Here is a 19,016-nt window from a genome sequence, read left to right on the forward strand (position 1 = left end):
AGGTGACTGTATCTATGCGGGTTTGTCTCTCACAGCAACATTTTGAATATGCAAGTCTCAGAGGGGATTTGTTGTTGAACCAGAGCACTGGGCAAGAACCCACTACAAGTTACACAGCAATGGTGGTAGTAAATAAAACATACTGAGTGATAAGAGTTTTTATAAGGAGAAAATTAATAAAGGGAAGAGCAATCAGGAAAAGAGGAGACCAGTGGAGATGGTCCTGGGGAGAAGGGGCTACCACCCCACCTAATAGCCGTGGTCTTAATTCTGCAGCTGTGATCTCTCCAACACCTGGACCAGGGATTATAACACTCCTACCAGATGTTCTAGCCCTGGAACAGTTTAACACAGGATTGCGATTGCTCGCTAGCAGACTTCTCTGATATTTAGACTTGAGGTATAGACTTGATAAACTTTTAAGATGCCGTGTACATTGGTTGAATTTCAAGGGTTAACCAATAACCAATAATGGTTAAAGTGTAACAGAGAAGGTGATCCATGTGTATATTTGAGAAAGATGATGATTTTGGTTTTGAATATGATGAGTTTGAGAAGTTGTACCCAGGTAGAGATGTCCACTTGGCAGTTAGAAAAGAAGATCTGCATCTTGGGACTGGGGTGGTGGCTGAATATGTTGCTTTAGGAATCAGCATCCTATGGAAATGGTTGAAGCTGTGGACAGATGAGGAGACTTTAATAACGATATCTCTTTTGCTTTGTTAGCTCTTCCACGTGGCTTACGTTTTAATCAAATTTGCAAATTCTCCTCGCCCTGATCTTTGGGTCTTGGAAAGATCTGTAGACTTTGGAAGCACCTACTCACCATGGCAGTATTTTGCTCGTAAGTAATGAGTGACTTTAATTTTTTGGAACTAATTCGGACTATGGATTTAATTAGAAAATTAGTCTTTCAGCATGGCTGGGTAGAGAATGGTCAGTTTTAACCACCTAACTTACCCTCAGAATATCCTCATATCTCCAGCATGTGTGTATTAATTCTATGGATTCCACATGCACAGCTGAGTTTGTAACTCCTTTTATGACAATAGTTCTTGTCACTACTTGGGGGGCACTTACTACTGGGCCACAGCAGTCATTTTCTCTTTATACAGAATTAGCAACTAAGTTCCACCTTTATGGATCTTGCATAGTGTATTACTTACCTTATCTTCAAGAATGTCAGTATCTCTGGACCCTCTAACAAATTGAAGTGGGGCAGGAATTTTCCTTACAAGATCTTGCATTGGGTTTTCCATGAAGCCTCCTTAGAGGACAAACTTGCCTCATGAGGAGTTAGTACCACATCTCCAGATGTTGCTCCCAAATGTCAAGTGCTCCGAATGTCTTCATAGTTTCTTTCATGAATTAAAAACTTCATTTTAAGCTTTTACCTACAAGTCTAAGACTTCTCTATTCTTTCTCTTTTCATATATTTTCTTAAGGAAACAAAACTTCTTAAGTGATTTACCAAAAATTGGTAATAATTTATTTTATAATATTAAAATATTTCCTTCTTAGATTCTAAAGGAGATTGTTTGGAACAATTTGGGCAGGAGGCAAATAAGATTATCACCCGGGATGATGATGTACTCTGTATTACTGAATTTTCCCGCATCGTACCTTTGGAAAATGGTGAGGTAAGTAGATTTGGGAGTCTGTGAGAGGTAAGACTCAGAAATGAACATGAGGATATCAAAGATTTCATAATTATGAAAATTATACTTTCAAAAAGATCTAATATAGATCAAGATGGAAAACAGTACTTGAGACTTAGTGATAAAGGAATCACATCAAGGACTCCCGGAATGAGTTGAGTTGGAAATTCTGTTTGGGGTCTTGAATTCTCCTAGGAAGTAGGGATTGAGAATCAAGGCCCACAGGTCTTGAGCTTCTCTTTCTGGTAATACATTTAGAAAGTGGATCACTTGTAACTGGAGTAATGACCCCTCCTACCTCATCACACATTATCCCCAGTAAGAGTGAGGAGATGAGGGGTAGGTGCTAAACCCTGACCCCTTTTGGCAGGGTGGACATCATCAGTTGGGGAGATGTCCCTTTAGGGTTTCATTTGACTGATTTGCAAAATCAGTCTGGCTATTATTAGAGTGGGTAGGCAAACTGGTGGGGAAATCAGAGATGTCCATTGATATGGTGAGGTCATAATGAAAATGAACTGAGCTTCAAATTAACTTTCATGAAGCGTGTCATTCTTTCTCTCTGGAAGTAGAGAGATCTTACTTAAGCAACTATTTCCAGTATCTTTCACTTGGTGAGAAGTTCATTTTGAATGGTTGAGACATAAACTTCATCAACTCAGAATTTAAAACAAAAACTAGACTTTTTACAGATTTTTTTTGTCAGTTCTTTTCAACTTCATTTGGTATTTAGATTACTTCAACTTTTAATTCTTTGCTGCAGTTCGACAAGGTTATTTCCTTAAAATTGTAGATTTAACATTATCTCTTAAATATTTCACAGTGTTACAGTCCCAGAACTACACGGATAGAACAAAGCCTTTGAAAATGAAATGATAACATCTCTGGAGAGCCCAAGTTTCAAGGACATATTGCCAGAAGTTAGAAGGAGGAAGGGGGAGGGAGAATGCTATTAGCAATGATGTTCTTAGACATAAACAAGTTCTGAGACCAACTACACACATCTAATGGGGCCAAACAACCAAATGCTTTGGGGTGTGTTGTTTTTAGTCACTCGCTGCTAAATGTTGATGAAAGGACTTTCCTCTCCTTCATGTGTGCTGTTATTTTAGGTGGTGGTGTCCTTGATAAATGGTCGTCCAGGTGCAAAAAATTTTACTTTCTCCCACACCCTCCGGGAGTTCACCAAGGCGACAAACATCCGCTTGCGCTTTCTCCGAACCAACACCCTGCTTGGACATCTCATCTCCAAAGCACAGCGGGATCCAACTGTCACTCGAAGGGTGGGTAGTGTTTTGTAGGCGTCTACTCAGCTGCTTTTGTCTTGTTACTTTTTGTTTGTTCTCTTATGAAATTAATTGCCTTAAACACTTTTAAATAACCTTTACTGCCAGTAATTATGTGGGCATGGGAGATGTTCTTGCCTGAAATACTAGATGTAATTAGGAGTTTGATTGGTTGAAGAAAAATAGTTATATTCAACGAAGATGAAAGGTAAGAGATTATAGTAGTCAGTCTGGTGCTTGTCTGGGTGGGCTAACTACTGTTATAATCAATACTCCCCAAATCCCAGAGGTGTGCCAAAGCACAGGTTTGTTTTTTGTTCATGTTATAGTCCGATGTGGTGGCATTCTCTCCCTATCTAGAGGTATAGCCATCCTTTAGGACTTCAGAATCCTCCCCTGGATACCCTTGCATCAGGGCAGCAGATGAGGGAAGAGAGAGATGGAGAAGATTCACCCAACTCAGCTCCTAACCACAGAGTCCTTTCTGCACTCTCTGGTCATATAGCTCTATCTAGTTGTGAGAAGGTTGAGTAATAGAATCTAACTGAAGTAGAGAAGAACATAGATATCTGTGAGGCCTGGACTCTGCCATATTGCATGTCCACCCCGAACATCTCTTGCCCTTAGCTGTCAGAATGGTACTCCTATCTCCTGGACACAGAGAGAGCCAGCAGAATCACTCTTCTCCCACTCTCTGGTCTCCTGTAGGGGTCATCCATTGGCCAAACCCAACAGGAAGCCAGAGAACAAGAGATCCAAAAGTTGAAGCCCATCAAGTTCAGCCCAGGGCAAAACTCAGGGTCCACCTGGAAGAGTGAATGTAAGATGCCCAGCACATCTTCTGAAGTTTGACATTTTATTTTGATAGTATCAAAGGACCAGAAAAGGAAAGAGAAAGAAAAAAAAAAGTTTTGCCACCATTTTGAGAATTTTTCAGAAAGGTCAGACATATTGGGTATAGGTGGCCTACCTTCTGCCCTTTCTGCTCTCTTCGATCTCTGAACCACTGTGCAGATGGGAACTGTGTAGGTGGAGATTGTATTCATCCAAAGATGAATATTTATAAAGGAGAGCTGGGATTTCTGATAAACTGCAGGTGGGCTCTAGCTCACTAGTTTTTCCCCTCCATGAATTGTCTTTTACAAGACTGCAAGATTTACATGCTTATCTGTGTATATATTACTTTTCTATTAGGCTAACACAGGATTTTCCCATTAAGTAATTTTTTTTATGGAGCATGCCAAGTATAGGCTCTTGACCCCCCACCCCCAATGTAAGATGCTTCTGTAATGGAGGAACACCAGCTGTCCTATCACATGGTCCTGTTTGCTACAGACTGGGTGCTTCCTCTCTTGTTGCTGCTGCCCTTGACACATGTGGGTAGAGAAACTTCTGGGGTGGTCAGGATGGGCTCTGTCTGTTACCTTGTCATGGAAAGCTCTGGTAACCCTGACTTTATCCAGTATTAACCAGAGGGGCTGTTAATGCCTTCATACTTAGTCAGATGTTGCAAGTAAACTTTGACACCTGAACAGTTTTTAATTAGGGAACTAGAACGGAACCCCAATATCAAATTAATAGGTATCCTCAAGACTACTACACTCAACCACAACAACAAAGATACAAAGACACTCTTGTCCTTGTGAATTCAAAGACTTCCTCATTGACAGGTAATTTTCTCACTGGAAGCAAGGTTCAAAGAGAAAGATTGTTCCAAGTGCCACACATCCCTCTCCAGTCCTGTGCTATCTCCTGCCAAGTGTGGGAAGGAAGGGAGCTGGCAGTGGGACCAACTATTGTCACTGATGGCGAGGCCTCCAATATACTGGAGAGGTGCCTTGGCAATGAGGTGGCATATTTGCTTGGCCTGGTTTAGGGACTGATGCTTAGTTGAAGCTGGTTCTGCCTGGCCTTTTTGGAGCTTGAACCCCTCACTTTGACCAGTTTGATCCTGAACTACCAAGGTTCCAGCAACTGCCAGCAACTACTGGCCCCTGCCAGCCTCAGGGTTGTGTGTCTGATCCATCTTTGTAAATACTGTCTTTCTTCCCGAATCCTGGAATGGTAGCTTACACATGGTAGGTGAACAGTTTGGGCTACAAAATTTGGTTTTGGTAAAGAAATATGTTCAATATACAAAATCCAGATATATCAACAAGCAAACAAATAAACATGGAACCACTTATTCTTTTCCAGTAGTCTATAGAGTATGATTCTTTTCAAAGACAATTTTCTTCCATGCATTTAAAGCATTTGATTTTTTTTAAATGGACAAATTCAGAAGTTTTAAAATAAGAATGATTGAGGGATGCATTCATTTGGTAAGACAAGTTTTATACCAATGTGGCTCCTTTTTTGTGTCAAGGTATGTTAGGAGAAGTGATATGAGAATATAGAAAAAGAGAAGCTGCATCAACATAGATACAGGATACAGATTAGTAGGAGAACCTCATGTTTCTGTATAGTAAAACTGACCCATTCCATTTTCTGTACAGTATTATTACAGCATAAAGGATATCAGCATTGGTGGGCGGTGTGTTTGCAATGGCCATGCTGAAGTGTGCAATGCAAATAATCCTGAAAAACTGTAAGTATGCGGGGCAGACTATTTTAGCCTTGCCATGAGTGTCTAATTATTTCAGTGGATGTTTGCATCCCATTAAACATTTCTAGGTTCCTGCCTGCAACAGAAATATTTCAGGGTCAACAGCCCTCTACTTCCTCCCACAGACCACCACTGGACCCATAGCAGATGTCGCTAATCAATCTCAGCACTCTCTGGATGATATGGGGTGTAGCCACTAAATCCCCAAACCCAAGAAGATACCCTAAGCAACCTCTAGTCATCTCTCCACCACCCTACAGGAATTTGATTTTACATTTATTTGGTTTTCAGTTTCTTCCATGTAGAATATTTTCTACCACAAGATGAAGTAGACCCAGAAGGCAAGAGCACACACTGGGCCTGACTTATTATGAACATACTCTCCATTCACAAAATCTTGTAGGACTGCCATTAAGCAGGTGAAAATTCAGTCAAATGGATTTCAGACCCCTTCAAATTCTGCCAAGGAGTTTAATGATGAAAATCTGGTTCTAAATCAGCTCCTTTCTAAATGTGTTTAAATCATGCTTCTTTCTAGTTCAAGTTATATTTCAAGGACTTAAAAGAACTATGGAGAGAAATAAAAATTCCTTTAATATAAATGTTTTCTTTTGAGGGGGAATGAGGGAAGGTGTCAAAAGTACTCATACCAAAAGTATTTCACAAGGGCTGATGCCAAGAGTAACCTGGAGCAATAATGAATTTTGAGTATTTATTTGAAAGACATTGTTCAAATATCCTAAATACATGAATTATGCCCAATGTTTGACAACAGTGGTCACAGAAATCCAATAGTAATTGGAGTCCTCTAGAATGAGGGTTCTAGATATACCACAAGGATTGTTATTTTCATGGAATTTATCTTAGAACTTTCTCTTCTTCGTCTTCAGAAACAATTGCCAAACAATTTCATTTCCTTTCTTTTCCAACATAAACTGATTTTTTTCTCTGAAGACATTTTTTTTGTCATTGTTGCTCTTTTATGCCACTTCTTTAATTTGGCAGTGTAGTTGGATGATAGTCAACAGTCTGTTTATAATATGCAATCTGTTTTCAGTCTTAAAAGGGCAGGTCCACTATGGACCATCATAAACAGAGGTCATCCTGAATGCAAGCCACAAGATTTAAGCTTCCTTTCATGGCCTACGTGGTGCAGCTGGGCAAGCCACTAAAAATTGATTAAAGTTGAAAAGAGAAGTAAGACTTGTTTGTCATCCTGGAGTTATACATTTGCAAATTCTTTCTAATATTTTTAAAATTATGCATTGCAAAATTTACTATTCTAAACCACCTTTAAGTGTGCAGTTCAGTAGTGTTGAGTACATTCACAGTGTTTTACAGTCAATCGCCACAACTCATTTTATCTTGCAAAACTGAAACTCTGTGTCCATTCAACAACTACCCATTTACCCTCCTGCCAGGCTCTGGAACCACTGCTCCACTTTGGGTCTTACAAAGTTGACTGTGTCAGGTATCTCAAAGAAGTGGGATCATCTAGTGTTGTCTGTTGTGACTGGCTTAGTTCACTTCACATAGTGTTTTCAAGTTCATCCATCTTGAGCATGTGTCAAAATTTCCTTCCCTTTTAAGACTGAAATAATACCTGTTTATATGTATTGACCACATTTTGCTTATTTGTTCACCCATAAATGGACACCTGGATTGCTTCTACCTTTTGGCTATTGTGACTATGCTGTCAACATACATGTGCCCACTTTGCTTCTAATAAATGGAAGTATATTTCACATACAATAAGATGCATTATTTTTGTCAACTTTTTTGCTGCTGTGACCAAAAGACCTGACAAGAACAATTTTAGAGGAGGAAAGGTTTATTTGGCACTCAGGTTTTCAGAGGTCTCTGTCCATAGATGACCGACTCCATTGCTCTATGCCTGAGATGAGGCAGGACATCATGGTGGAAAGGTGTAGAAGAGGGAAGCAGCTCGGGACATAACAATCGGGAACAGAGAGAGACTCTACTCACCAGAGACAAAATATATACCCCCAGGGACCTAGCCATACTCTACCTGCCTACAGTACCACCCAGTTAATCCTTACCAGTAGATTAACATACTGATTAAGTTAAGACCCTCATAACCCAACCATTTCACTTATGAATGTACTTCTAGGACAAAAGTTCACACGTGAACTTTTGGGGGTCACCTCTTATCTAAACCATAACATGCCTAGATCTGAAATGTTAAATCATCAGCAATTATATCCATTTGTGTTACCAACCCAAGAGGAATACCTGTAAGGGCTGGACATTACTGGTTGCTAGGTACAGTAATAATTTTCTGTGTTTACAATTCCCTGTGAGAGATGGATTTTACTTTCAGGCAGATCCAGGTCCATATATGTTTAGGCCTAGCTTTGTGTTCAGGCAGAGTTGCCCACTACCAGCTTGTGTGGTGTGCTTCCTGGACCCTAATGTTGCCATCCCTCCTTCAGGGATCAAGCAGTGCAGTCTGAGAGGACTCATCCACTCAACAACCAACATTTAATGAGTAAGGACCTGTTTGTTAATGACTAATCTATCTGCACCGTGTAACCTCCTGGTTAGTAGGGCCTTAGGCACTAGAAACCATAGCAGGTAAGTTTTGAGTTGGGGAGAGAGAGTTTCATTCAATATCCCTGAGCCTGGGACAAAATGGTGCCATGTGAGAAAGAAGTAGAAGCACCAGAGGGGCTGAACTTCCTGCTTAGAAGGGCTGCTAAACCACGTTGACCCTGCCAGACATAGAGGACTTCTGACCCAGTGGTTAATGGCTTCCAAAACACAAGCAGAAAGGCCATCTCCCTGTGCCTTGGTGAAAGCTCAGTTTGCCATCTGTCCACTCTAGCTTTTCATTCTTTGCCTCCTGATTCACTTCTGCCCAAAGGTTGACCTTGAACAAATGCTGATGAAATCCTCATCCGTGAATGGGAAAATATCTTATGGTTTATTTAAGGGAACTCTATGACTTAATGGAGGGAGCCAAGGCTGCATAATCTGAAAGGTTAGTTGCTAACCAGGCAGAAGGTGGCTTTAAGGATGTATCCCTACTGACTTTATGCATGGATAGGCAGAAGGATTACACATTCAATTCTGAGCCTCCTAGAGTTAAACCTGCTCACTTTCTTATTTCTCTATGATCACAATATAAAATGCAATCCTTTGCTTAGGAGAAGCATGATTGTAATAGACATTAGGACTAGATAATTTTCCCCTGGGGGTTGGATAGAGAGATCATCATGAAAAAGACTCTCTAATCAACAACCTCTTTAATAACATTTTTATAGCAGATGAAAGGACAAATTTTCTAAGTAACCTTCAGCCTGGGCTGAGAGAGTAATTTCTGACTGCCAGTATAATTCAGACAGGTTCATGAGTCTTTTATTTATGTGTGCTCAATTTAAATTTCCCTGTGAGTATAGTTGGACCATATGTTCTTTAAGCAACTTTACTAAATATTTTTTAAGCCAGCATATGCTGAGTATGTCATTGGCAATGAGCTGAAATTTCCTTTCTGACAAGAGCCCATTTGGACTCCAGCTGTTATATGCCACTAGTTAAATCTACATCTGTGGCTTTCAGTTGAGCAGAGAGAGGAGTGACACCTGCTCTTAGGAGTGTGGCTGAAGACACGCCATCCCCTTTAGTTGGGGAGTCCTCACAGGCCCAGCCAAGAGCCTTCTCAGACAACCGATTTGAATCTTCTTTCAAGCACAGATGAATGGGAGCTCAAAGCTTGGAGTTCAAATCCCAGTCAAGGTTCTTTCCATTTCATTTTCACTTGGAAAAAATTTAAGACAGATGTTAGATTTTCAGATTTTTATAGCTTTGTCTCTTCTGAGTGATCTCAGCTCTTGGTCTTGAGATGAAGATGGGACAACCTATGAGAGCAAAGTCCTTGGAGATCTTTATAGTAGGTACCTCCTGCTCAGTAAATCTCTGTGCATGATCACAGGTTGAGAGTAAGAGACGAGTAGACTTCTTTCAGGACTCCTCGGGATATTGGTGAAGATGTGATAATGCAGCCCAGGAAGCTCAGCACTTGTTTGTTCATTTGTTCATTTATTGTAACAAGATGTGATGGGGAAGAAAGAGCTGGAGTTTCAGAGTCAAGTTTTGCTTTGAAATCTGTTTCTCCACTTATCACTGCTTGACGTTTGGCCAGCATCTTAAGACCCCTGAGTCTTAGTTTTACCATCTATAAAATGTAGATAATAAGCAGGTTTTGGGGACTTGAGGTAATGTATGCAAAGTGCTTTGTTCTCATAATGTACTCAGTGAATGGCCCATAGAGGACCCTATAGCTATGCTCAAGTTTTACACACAGGAACAACTGATCTTAATCAAAACTTTTCAATAACCAATATATGCTTTGCCCCAATGCCCAGGTTCCGGTGTGAATGCCAGCATCACACCTGTGGGGAGACCTGCAGTCACTGCTGTGTGGGCTACAATCAGAGGCGCTGGCAGCCGGCAGCATGGGAGCAGAACAATGAGTGCGAAGGTGGGTGTTGGGGTGAGACTGGGAGCAATACCCTGAACATGGTTTTCCTGTCCCACCAGAAAACTGATGCTGTTTCCTTTCCTCTGAGTTCCTGAAGAGGCTGGGATTATGTCAGTTTGGGGGACTCAGTTCTTTTACTGCTTAACAGTCCTCCCTTATCCTTGGGATAATTTCCAAGATCCCCTGAAGTCAGGGATAGCATTGAATCCTACATGTACCATGTTTATTCCTACATGTCTCTGATAAAGTTTAGTTTACAAACTAGGCATAGTAATCTATAACTAATTATAACTAATATTAAAAGTTGTAACAACTTACTGAATTAAAATCACTAGCATCACTACTCTTGTGCTTTAGGGCCATTATTAGGTAAAATAAGTTACTAGAACACAAGCACTGTAATGACGGTTGATATGATAAATCAAACAGTTACTATGTGACTAATGGGCTGGTAGCATATACAGTGTGGATACTGTGTACAAGGGAATAATTCATGTCCCAGGGAGGATGGAGCCAGACAGCATCAGATTTTATCACATTACTTAGAATGGCATGCCATTTATAACTTATGAATTGTTTATTTCTGAATTTTTCCATTTAATGTTTTCAAACCAAGGTTGGCTGCAGATTCTCTTAGACTGTGGAATATGTAACTATAGACAATAGACTTTTTAATGAAAAACTCAAAGACTTAAGGGAAAACTATTCTACTCTGAATTCAGGTAGAAATATGAGGAGAAAAATTATGACAATAATAATCATTAATGTGAATTATTACCCTTGCATATATGCAAAGATTGGTCTGAATGTTTCAATATGTTGGCTTCTCTTTTTGGAAATCTTAAGTGGGATGCAGCCACTATAGAATGTTAACCATTTGTTATTTGTTAGGATGTGATCCTGGGAGGAATTTAACTATTGTGGAGATGAAATCTGGAGAAAGTGAGAGTCATGATATTAATAGAGAACTGGGAGTGCTGAGGGAGTAGGGAGAGATGGAAGGCATAGCAGTGTAGGATTGAGCCAGGTGGAGGTTAGAGGAGACAGGAAAGGGAAAAAATTAAAGAGAAGCTGCTTTTAACTTATATACCATGAATTAAGGACACTGTTGTTTTTGCCAAACCATAAAATACCCAAGAGTAAATTTTCTTTTAAACTCATCTCCTGTGGAAGTTACATGTTTAAGTGAAGCACTGGAAACATTTTTGTGACTTTTCCTTATTGACTTTAGAGATTATTGCTTGTTTTACTGAACATTCTTCACATTTGAAGACAGATTTGCTCTTTGGAAAATGACCAAAAGGTATTTGGATCAGGGTTTGTTGAATTTAGCGTGTAATAACCTGTACTTTGTACATTTTGGCCAAATATTTTTGATAACTATCAAGAGAGAAGAGTGACGATCTCCTGTGATGTGTAAACTTGAAAGGCATTTCCAGTCAGGAGTTCCAAAGGGTCTTGGGAGACACCAATGTGGCGGGATGGTGTTGATGCTGCCTCAGGTGAAACACACAGGCGGCTCTAATCCAGACCTGTTATCACATGGTCATTCTCACTTCCTGGCTACAGCAGGAGGTTCCCTTTTGGTGACTTCCCCAATGCTCATGCTTGGACAATGCAACCAGAAGAGGGGAAAGGGAATAATCAGGACTCATTTCCTCAGCTGCATTCAGACACTAGTTTAAGATTCTTTGATTGAGTAGGGTCACCATATTGAACTTCGCATTGGCAACTTGAGTAGTTTTCTATACTAAAGAAGCCCTCAGTGAATGACGAGCTATCCTCAACACATATGAAAAAAAAATAAATTTCATTTCTCAGGTTTTTAAAACTATAAAAATGGTTAAAGATTACAAATATAGTTACTGGTTAAAATTTTGAATATTATGCAAGTATCATAGACCTTTTAGAATTTTATTTATTATGTACTTTATAAATACTATTTGAATTAAGCAGTTTGAAATAAACAAAATTCTCAAGAAATAGTGTAGGAAATACAAATGTCCCCTCTTCCCCTCTGTCCTGGCACCCCTGAGGAAAAGAAAATAAAGTGTTCAACCTATACAAGCAAGGTAATTTGTTTAATTTCTAATTCAATCTTCTTTTATAACATGTACACCTGGAACTTGATTAAAATGTACAAATAACTAGAAAGACCTAGACAATTTGATGTGAGTGGAATATAATGAATATATATTCTAAATAAGAATTTTGTTCATATTAAATCTTTTTTTATCATGGCAATGATGGAAAATGTAAATGGGATTATAATTACATTTTCTAATTTTAGAAGTATATACTACTTGTAGATATCTTGAAATTATTTTTTTAAAAAGTAAAATTACAAAGGGCCAAGTGCAGTGTCACACACCTGTAATTCTGGCAGCTTAGGAGGCTGAGGCAAATTCAAAGCCAGCCTTAGCAATTCAGTGAGGCCCTAAGCAACTTAGCAAGAGCCTGTCTCAAAATAAAAAACAAAAGGGTTTGGAGATGTTGCTCAGTGGTTAAGCACCTCTGGGTTAAGTGGTTAAGCAATCTCCAGTACCAAAAAAAAAAAAAAAAAAAAATCACCTAGAGTTTTACTTCCCAAACAGATTCTCTTGGTCCATTCAGGCTACTGTAACAAAATCCAATAAACTGGTGTCTTATAAACTTCAGAAACTTATCTCTTACTGTTTTGGAGGATGGGGAGTACCAGATCAAGGTGCTGCCAGATTTAGTATCTGGTGAGGGTACAATTCCTGGTTCACAGACAATGGTCTTTTCACTTTGTGCTAACATAGTGGATGGGGTCACTAAGTTCCCTCTGTCCTTTTCCTTAAGGACTCTGATCTTATTCTTGAGGGTGCTATTATCATGACCTAATCACCTCCCAAAGACCCTGTCTCCTAATATCATCACATTGGCAATTAGGTTCAGCATATAGGTTTTGTGGGGGTACATAAACATTCCGACCATAGCAGAGTCACTATTAATATTCTTCTAAATATTTTTAATGTGCTTCTGATGCATACTTTGAATATTCAAGATTGTAACAGCTATACAATTTTATATCCTGATCTTTTTCACTTTGTATTTTTTAGGTATTTTTATATTCTTTTCCAAATTAACACCACTCTAATATCATTTTCATGGTGCACACTATTGTCATTCCACAGATTCAGGTCAATCCAGGAAGTGTTTGTTGAGTACCTGCTGTGTGTGGAGGACGTGTTCTATGGCAGGCAAAGCACATGCAGTCCCTGTCTTCATAGAATTTACAGTCAAGCAAATATTCTGTTATTTGCTTGGTCATTCTCCTATATTAGACATTAACATCATGTCCAGTTTATCACTATTGCAAATAGTGCTGATATGAAAAGATTAGATTACTGACTGAGAGTATAGGTCTGGGAGTCAAAGACAGGGCAGATTCTGCCTGTCTTACTGAAGAGCTGTCTAATTATGGACACATCTCTTAACCTCTCTGAGCCCCAGATTCCTATCTGGGCTATGGGGATGTGTTTACTTTTTCATTGCTGTGACAAAAATACCTTACAAGAACAACTTAGAGGAGGAAAGATTTATTTTGGCTCGTGGTTGCAGAAGAGTCAGTCTATGGTCAGACGACTCCAAAGCAGAAACCTTGTGGCAGAAGAGTATGGCAAAGATGCTCAGTGAATGGTAGTGTGAAGGAGGGAGAGAGAGAAGTCGTGGGGGAGGGCTTGGGAGAAGATTCCAGGGCATGTCCCCAGTGACCTCCTTTCTCTAACTAGGTCCCACTTCCCAGTAATTCATTGTGCATCAATGGATCAACCCAGATGAGGTCAGAGCCCTCACGATCTAAACACTTCCCAGAAGCCCAATCTTTGCGCACATAAGACTTTGGGGGACATTCCAGATCCAAACTGTAACAGGGGGTAATGGTACTTACCTTAGAGGGTTACTGAGAATATTGAATGAAGTAATGCATTTAAAATATTTTCAGAGCATATAAAGAGCTCAATTATTTTTAGTAGTATCAGTAAGAGTTGGGAGGCTAAGGTAGGAGGATCACAAGTTCAAAGCCAGCCTCAACAACTTAGCAAGGCCCTAAGCAACTTAGCAAGACCCTGTCTCAAAATAAAAAATGAAAAAGGGCTGGGTATGTGACTCAGTGTTTAAGCACTCTGGGTTCAATCTCTGGTACAAAAAAACAAAACAAAACAAAAGTCAGTAGTAGTACTAGTCTCTGTGCATGAAGCTTAATTGGCTAGTGCTTCTTAATTTGTTATAAGTACCTATCTTAATTTTTAAGAGAAACCTCTTTTAATATCAAATGGAAGGAGCTATAAATTACATAATATTATATTACTGGTCTCAGTGTAAAAATCCCTAAAATTCTTCACTGTTTCCCTAGTGTTCCAGAATAGACCTTTTGTACTTCAATGAGCACTAATACTATGTGGGAATTTACTAGATGTTGTTTAGTAATAATGGAATACTGACCTAGTCTGCTGTTTTCCAGCCTGTAACTGTCATGGTCACGCCATCGACTGTTACTATGACCCAGATGTTGAACAGCAGCAAGCAAGCTTGAATACCCAAGGCATCTATGCAGGTGGCGGGGTCTGCATCAACTGCCAGGTAAGCTATTCTCTAAATGAAAGTGGTTGTGTCATGATTGGGAACCAACTTTTGGTAAGTCCTGATCCCCAAAAGATGTCAATAAACTTATATGCAATTGGAAGTATTTCCTGAGACCATTTCTCCACTTTTGGCCACAAAAGACCTTACCAACTGGATGTAACTTAGGGGTTGCAGAGAAAATGCTGAAATGTGTTTACCCAAATTGGATTCTTCAATTCAGTCTCTGCCTACGTGGATGGTAGACTGGTGTCATCCTTGGCTACCATTCTTCTTAGGGTAGAAAGGCTCCTAGGTAGGAAGGCAAATAGGCATCAGCTTTGGTGCTGATCTTAAATCTTGTTTTCAGTTAGATTCTGAATCTAGACACAGTGAGGAAGTACAGCTTGATCAATTAAGACTGTAGGCCACCGGCACCAAGTATGAAGCATTGACCTTTGGCCTCTTCCTTAGGACAACTGGGTTCACTATAATCAGTAGCAAACTAAGAACAGAAGTGAATTTCTGCAATGCGATGAAGGGCATTTATTGAAACCCTAGAGCTGACATTATATTAATGATGAAATATTAAACTCTTTCCTTCTGAATATTGGAAACAAGGCAGGGTGGTTTCTCTTTACCCCATCTGTCAAGCTGTTAAACAGTGTCATGGAGTGCTCTACCATGATGAAATGGCATGAAAGAGAAAAGGAAGGAGAAAGAAAACTACCTCAATTTCAGAAGACATGAATGCTTATGTAGAAAATCCTAAGGCATGTACAAAACAATAACTAGAACCATAAGCAAATTTAGTAAGATTGCAAGATACAAGGATATTATATAAAAATGACAGACTGGCGTTGTGGCTCAGTGGTAGAGCACTTGCCTAGCATGTGGGAGAGGCACTGGGTTTGATTCTCAGCACCCCATAAAAATAAATAAACAAAATAAAGATATTGTGTCCATCTACAACTAAAAATATTAGAAAAAAATGAATTTATGTTATATACTAGCAGCAAACAATAGGAAAATAAAATATATTATTATTATTAATTTGCAGTACTTGGGATGGAACCCAGGGTACTCCACCACTGTTTTACAACTCCAGTCCTTTCCATTTTTTATTTTAAGATAGGGTCTGTCTAAGTTGTCCAAGTGGACCTTGAGCTTGCAGTCCTTTTGGCCACAACTGAGATTACAGGCGTGTACTACCACACTCGGTTATAAAATTCAATTAACAAGTGTCCACAATGTAAAATACTTAGGAATAAATATAATAAAAGACATGCAAGACATTTATACTAAAGCTAAAAGACAGTGCTGAGAGAAATTTAGGAAGTTCTAATTAAGAGAAAAGATATATGTTTATGGATTCAAAGACTTGATATCATTAAGATGTCAATACTTCCCAAATCAATCTAAAGATTTAAAGTAGGTTTTTGGGTAAAAATTGAGAAATGGATTCTAAAGCTCATATGGATATATAAATCGCTTAGAATCTCCAAAGTCGCCTTGATGAAAAGCTGGAGGATTCATCACCATAAAGAAATATTTGAGGGCATGGATACACTTACCCTTATTTGAACATTATACAATGTGTACCGGTATGGAAATATCACATGGCACTCTATAAATATGTACAAATTTAATGTTTTTATGTATTAGTTGAAAATAAAACAAGCCAGCTGGAGGATTTATATTATCTTCAAGACTAACTATAAATGTACAGTAATCAAATCAGCATGCTACTGACATAGAGACAAATCAATCAATGTAACAGAACAGGGAATACAGATGTAGGCCCTCATTTCTGTGGACATTTGTTTTTTTAAATAAAAGTGCTGAAGTAATCCAATGGAGGAAAAGAAAATTCTTTCAACATTCCAGTTGGGAATGATGAGATTTTTTTTTTTTTTTTTTTTTTTTTTTTTTTTTTTTTTACGTTTACATAGGGTAATGATGTTTATTTTTTTCCCTTCCCCCCCACCCCTCCCACCCTTTTCCCTTTATACAGTCCTTCTTTCCTTCATTCTTACCGCTCTCCTTAGCCTAACTCTAAACCTAACCCTAAACCTAATGCTAACCCCTCCCACCCCCATTATATGTCCTCATCCGCTTATCAGCGAGATCATTGTCCTTTAGTTTTTTGAGATTGGCTTATCTCACTTAGCATGATATTCTCCAATTTCGACCATTTGCCTACAAATGCCATAATTTTATCATTCTTCATTGCGGAGTAATATTCCATTGTATAAATATGCCATAGTTTCTTTATCCATTCATCAACTGAAGGGCATCTAGGTTGGTTCCACAATCTGGCTATGGTGAATTGAGCAGCAATGAACATTGATGTGGCTATATCTCTGTAGTATGCTGATTTTAAGTCCTTTGGGTATAGACCAAGGAGTGGGATAGCTGGGTCAAATGGTGTTTCCATTCCAAGCTTTCTGAGGAATCTCCACACTGCTTTCCAGAGTGGCTGCACTAATTTGCAACCCCACCAGCAATGTATGAGTGTTCCTTTTTCACCACATCCTCGCCAACACCTATTGTTGCTTGTATTCTTGATAATCGCCATTCTAATTGGGGTGAGATGAAATCTTAGGGTAGTTTTGATTTGCATTTCCCTTATTACTAGGGATGTTGAGCATTTTTTCATATATCTGTTGATTACTTGTACATCTTCTTCTGTGAAGTATCTGTTCATTTCCTTAGCCCATTTGTTGATTGGATTATTTGTATTCTTCGTGTAGAGTTTTTTGAGTTCTTTATAGATTCTGGAAATTAGCGCTCTATCTGAGGTATGGTTGGCAAAAATATTCTCTCACTCTGTAGGCTCTCTCTTCACATTTCTGATAGTTTCCTTTGCTGAGAGAAAGCTTTTTAGTTTGAATCTATCCCAGTTGTTGATTCTTGCTTTTATTTCTTGTGCTATGGGAGTCCTGTTAAGGAAGTCTGATCCTAAGCCAACAAGTTGAAGATTTGTACCTACTTTTTCTTCTATAAGATGCAGGGTCTCTGGTCTGATTCCAAGGTCCTTAATCCATTTTGATTTGAGTTTTGTGTAGGGTGAGAGATAGGGGTTTAATTTCATTCTATTGCATATGGTTTTCCAGTTTTCCCAGCACCATTTGTTGAAGAGGCTATCTTTTCTCCATTGCATATTTTTGGCACCTTTGTCTAGTATGAGAAAATTGTATTTGTTTGGGTTTGTGTCCGTGTCCTCTATTCTGTACCATTGATCTACCTGTCTATTTTGGTACCAATACCATGCCGTTTTTGTTACTATTGCTTTGTAGTAGAGTTGAAGATCTGGTATTGCAATACCCCCTGCTTCGCTCTTGCTACTGAGGATTGCTTTAGCTATTCTAGGTTTTTTATTCTTCCAGATGAATTTCATAATTGCTTGCTCTATTTCTGCAAGGTACATCATTGGGATTTTAATTGGAATTGCATTGAATCTGTATAGCACTTTAGGTAGTATAGCCATTTTGACGATATTAATTCTGCCTATCCAGGAACATGGGAGATCTTTCCATCTTCTAAGGTTTTCTTAAATTTCTTTCTTTAGTGTTCTGTAGTTCTCATTGTAGAGGTCTTTCACCTCTTTTGTGAGATTGATTCCCAAGTATTTTATTTTTTTCGATGCTATTGTGAATGGGGTAATTTTCCTAATTTCTCTTTCTGAAGATTCATCACTTATGTATAAAAATGCATTGGATTTATGAGCATTGATCTTGTAACCTGCTACTTTACTGAATTCACTTATGAGTTCTAAAAGTTTTCTGGTGGAATTTCCAGGTTCCTCTAAATATATAATCATGTCATCAGCGAACAGGGATAGTTTGAGTTCTTCTTTTCCTATTCGTATCCCTTTAATTTCTTTGGTTTGTCTGATTGCTCTGGCTAGAGTCTCAAGGACGATGTTGAATAGAAGTGGTAAAAGAGGGCATCCCTGCCTTGTTCCAGTTTTTAGGGGGAACGCTTTCAGTTTTTCACCATTTAGAATGATATTAGCCATGGGCTTAGCGTAGATTGCCTTTATAATGTTTAGGAATGTTCCCACTACCCCAATTTTTTCTAGTGTCTTGAGCATGAAGGGATGCTGTATTTTATCGAATGCTTTTTCTGCATCTATTGAAATAATCATGTGATTCTTAACTTTAAGTCTGTTGATATGGTGAATGACATTTATTGATTTCCGAATGTTGAACCAACCTTGCATCCCTGGGATAAAACCCACTTGATCGTGGTGCACTATCTTTTTAATATATATTTGTATGCGATTTGCTAAAATTTTGTTGAGAATTTTTGCGTCGATGTTCATTAAGGATATTGGTCTGAAATTTTCTTTCCTCGATGTGTCTCTGTCTGGTTTAGGT

The 19,016-nt window shown here is 38.8% G+C and overlaps 1 protein-coding gene across 1 annotated transcript in view; it reads left to right on the top strand.

The window, feature by feature from the left end:
• The window catches only part of Lama3 (laminin subunit alpha 3), a 263,204-nt gene that overhangs the window by 58,824 nt on the left and 185,364 nt on the right, over positions 1–19,016 (top strand). The window contains 6 exon segments of the mRNA XM_047526418.1: positions 727–844; positions 1,522–1,640; positions 2,771–2,941; positions 5,440–5,531; positions 9,935–10,050; positions 14,537–14,655. Coding sequence (XP_047382374.1) covers positions 727–844; positions 1,522–1,640; positions 2,771–2,941; positions 5,440–5,531; positions 9,935–10,050; positions 14,537–14,655 — 735 coding nt within the window.

This window comes from Sciurus carolinensis, chromosome 15 (assembly GCF_902686445.1).
Source record: "Sciurus carolinensis chromosome 15, mSciCar1.2, whole genome shotgun sequence".
NCBI lineage: Eukaryota > Metazoa > Chordata > Mammalia > Rodentia > Sciuridae > Sciurus > Sciurus carolinensis.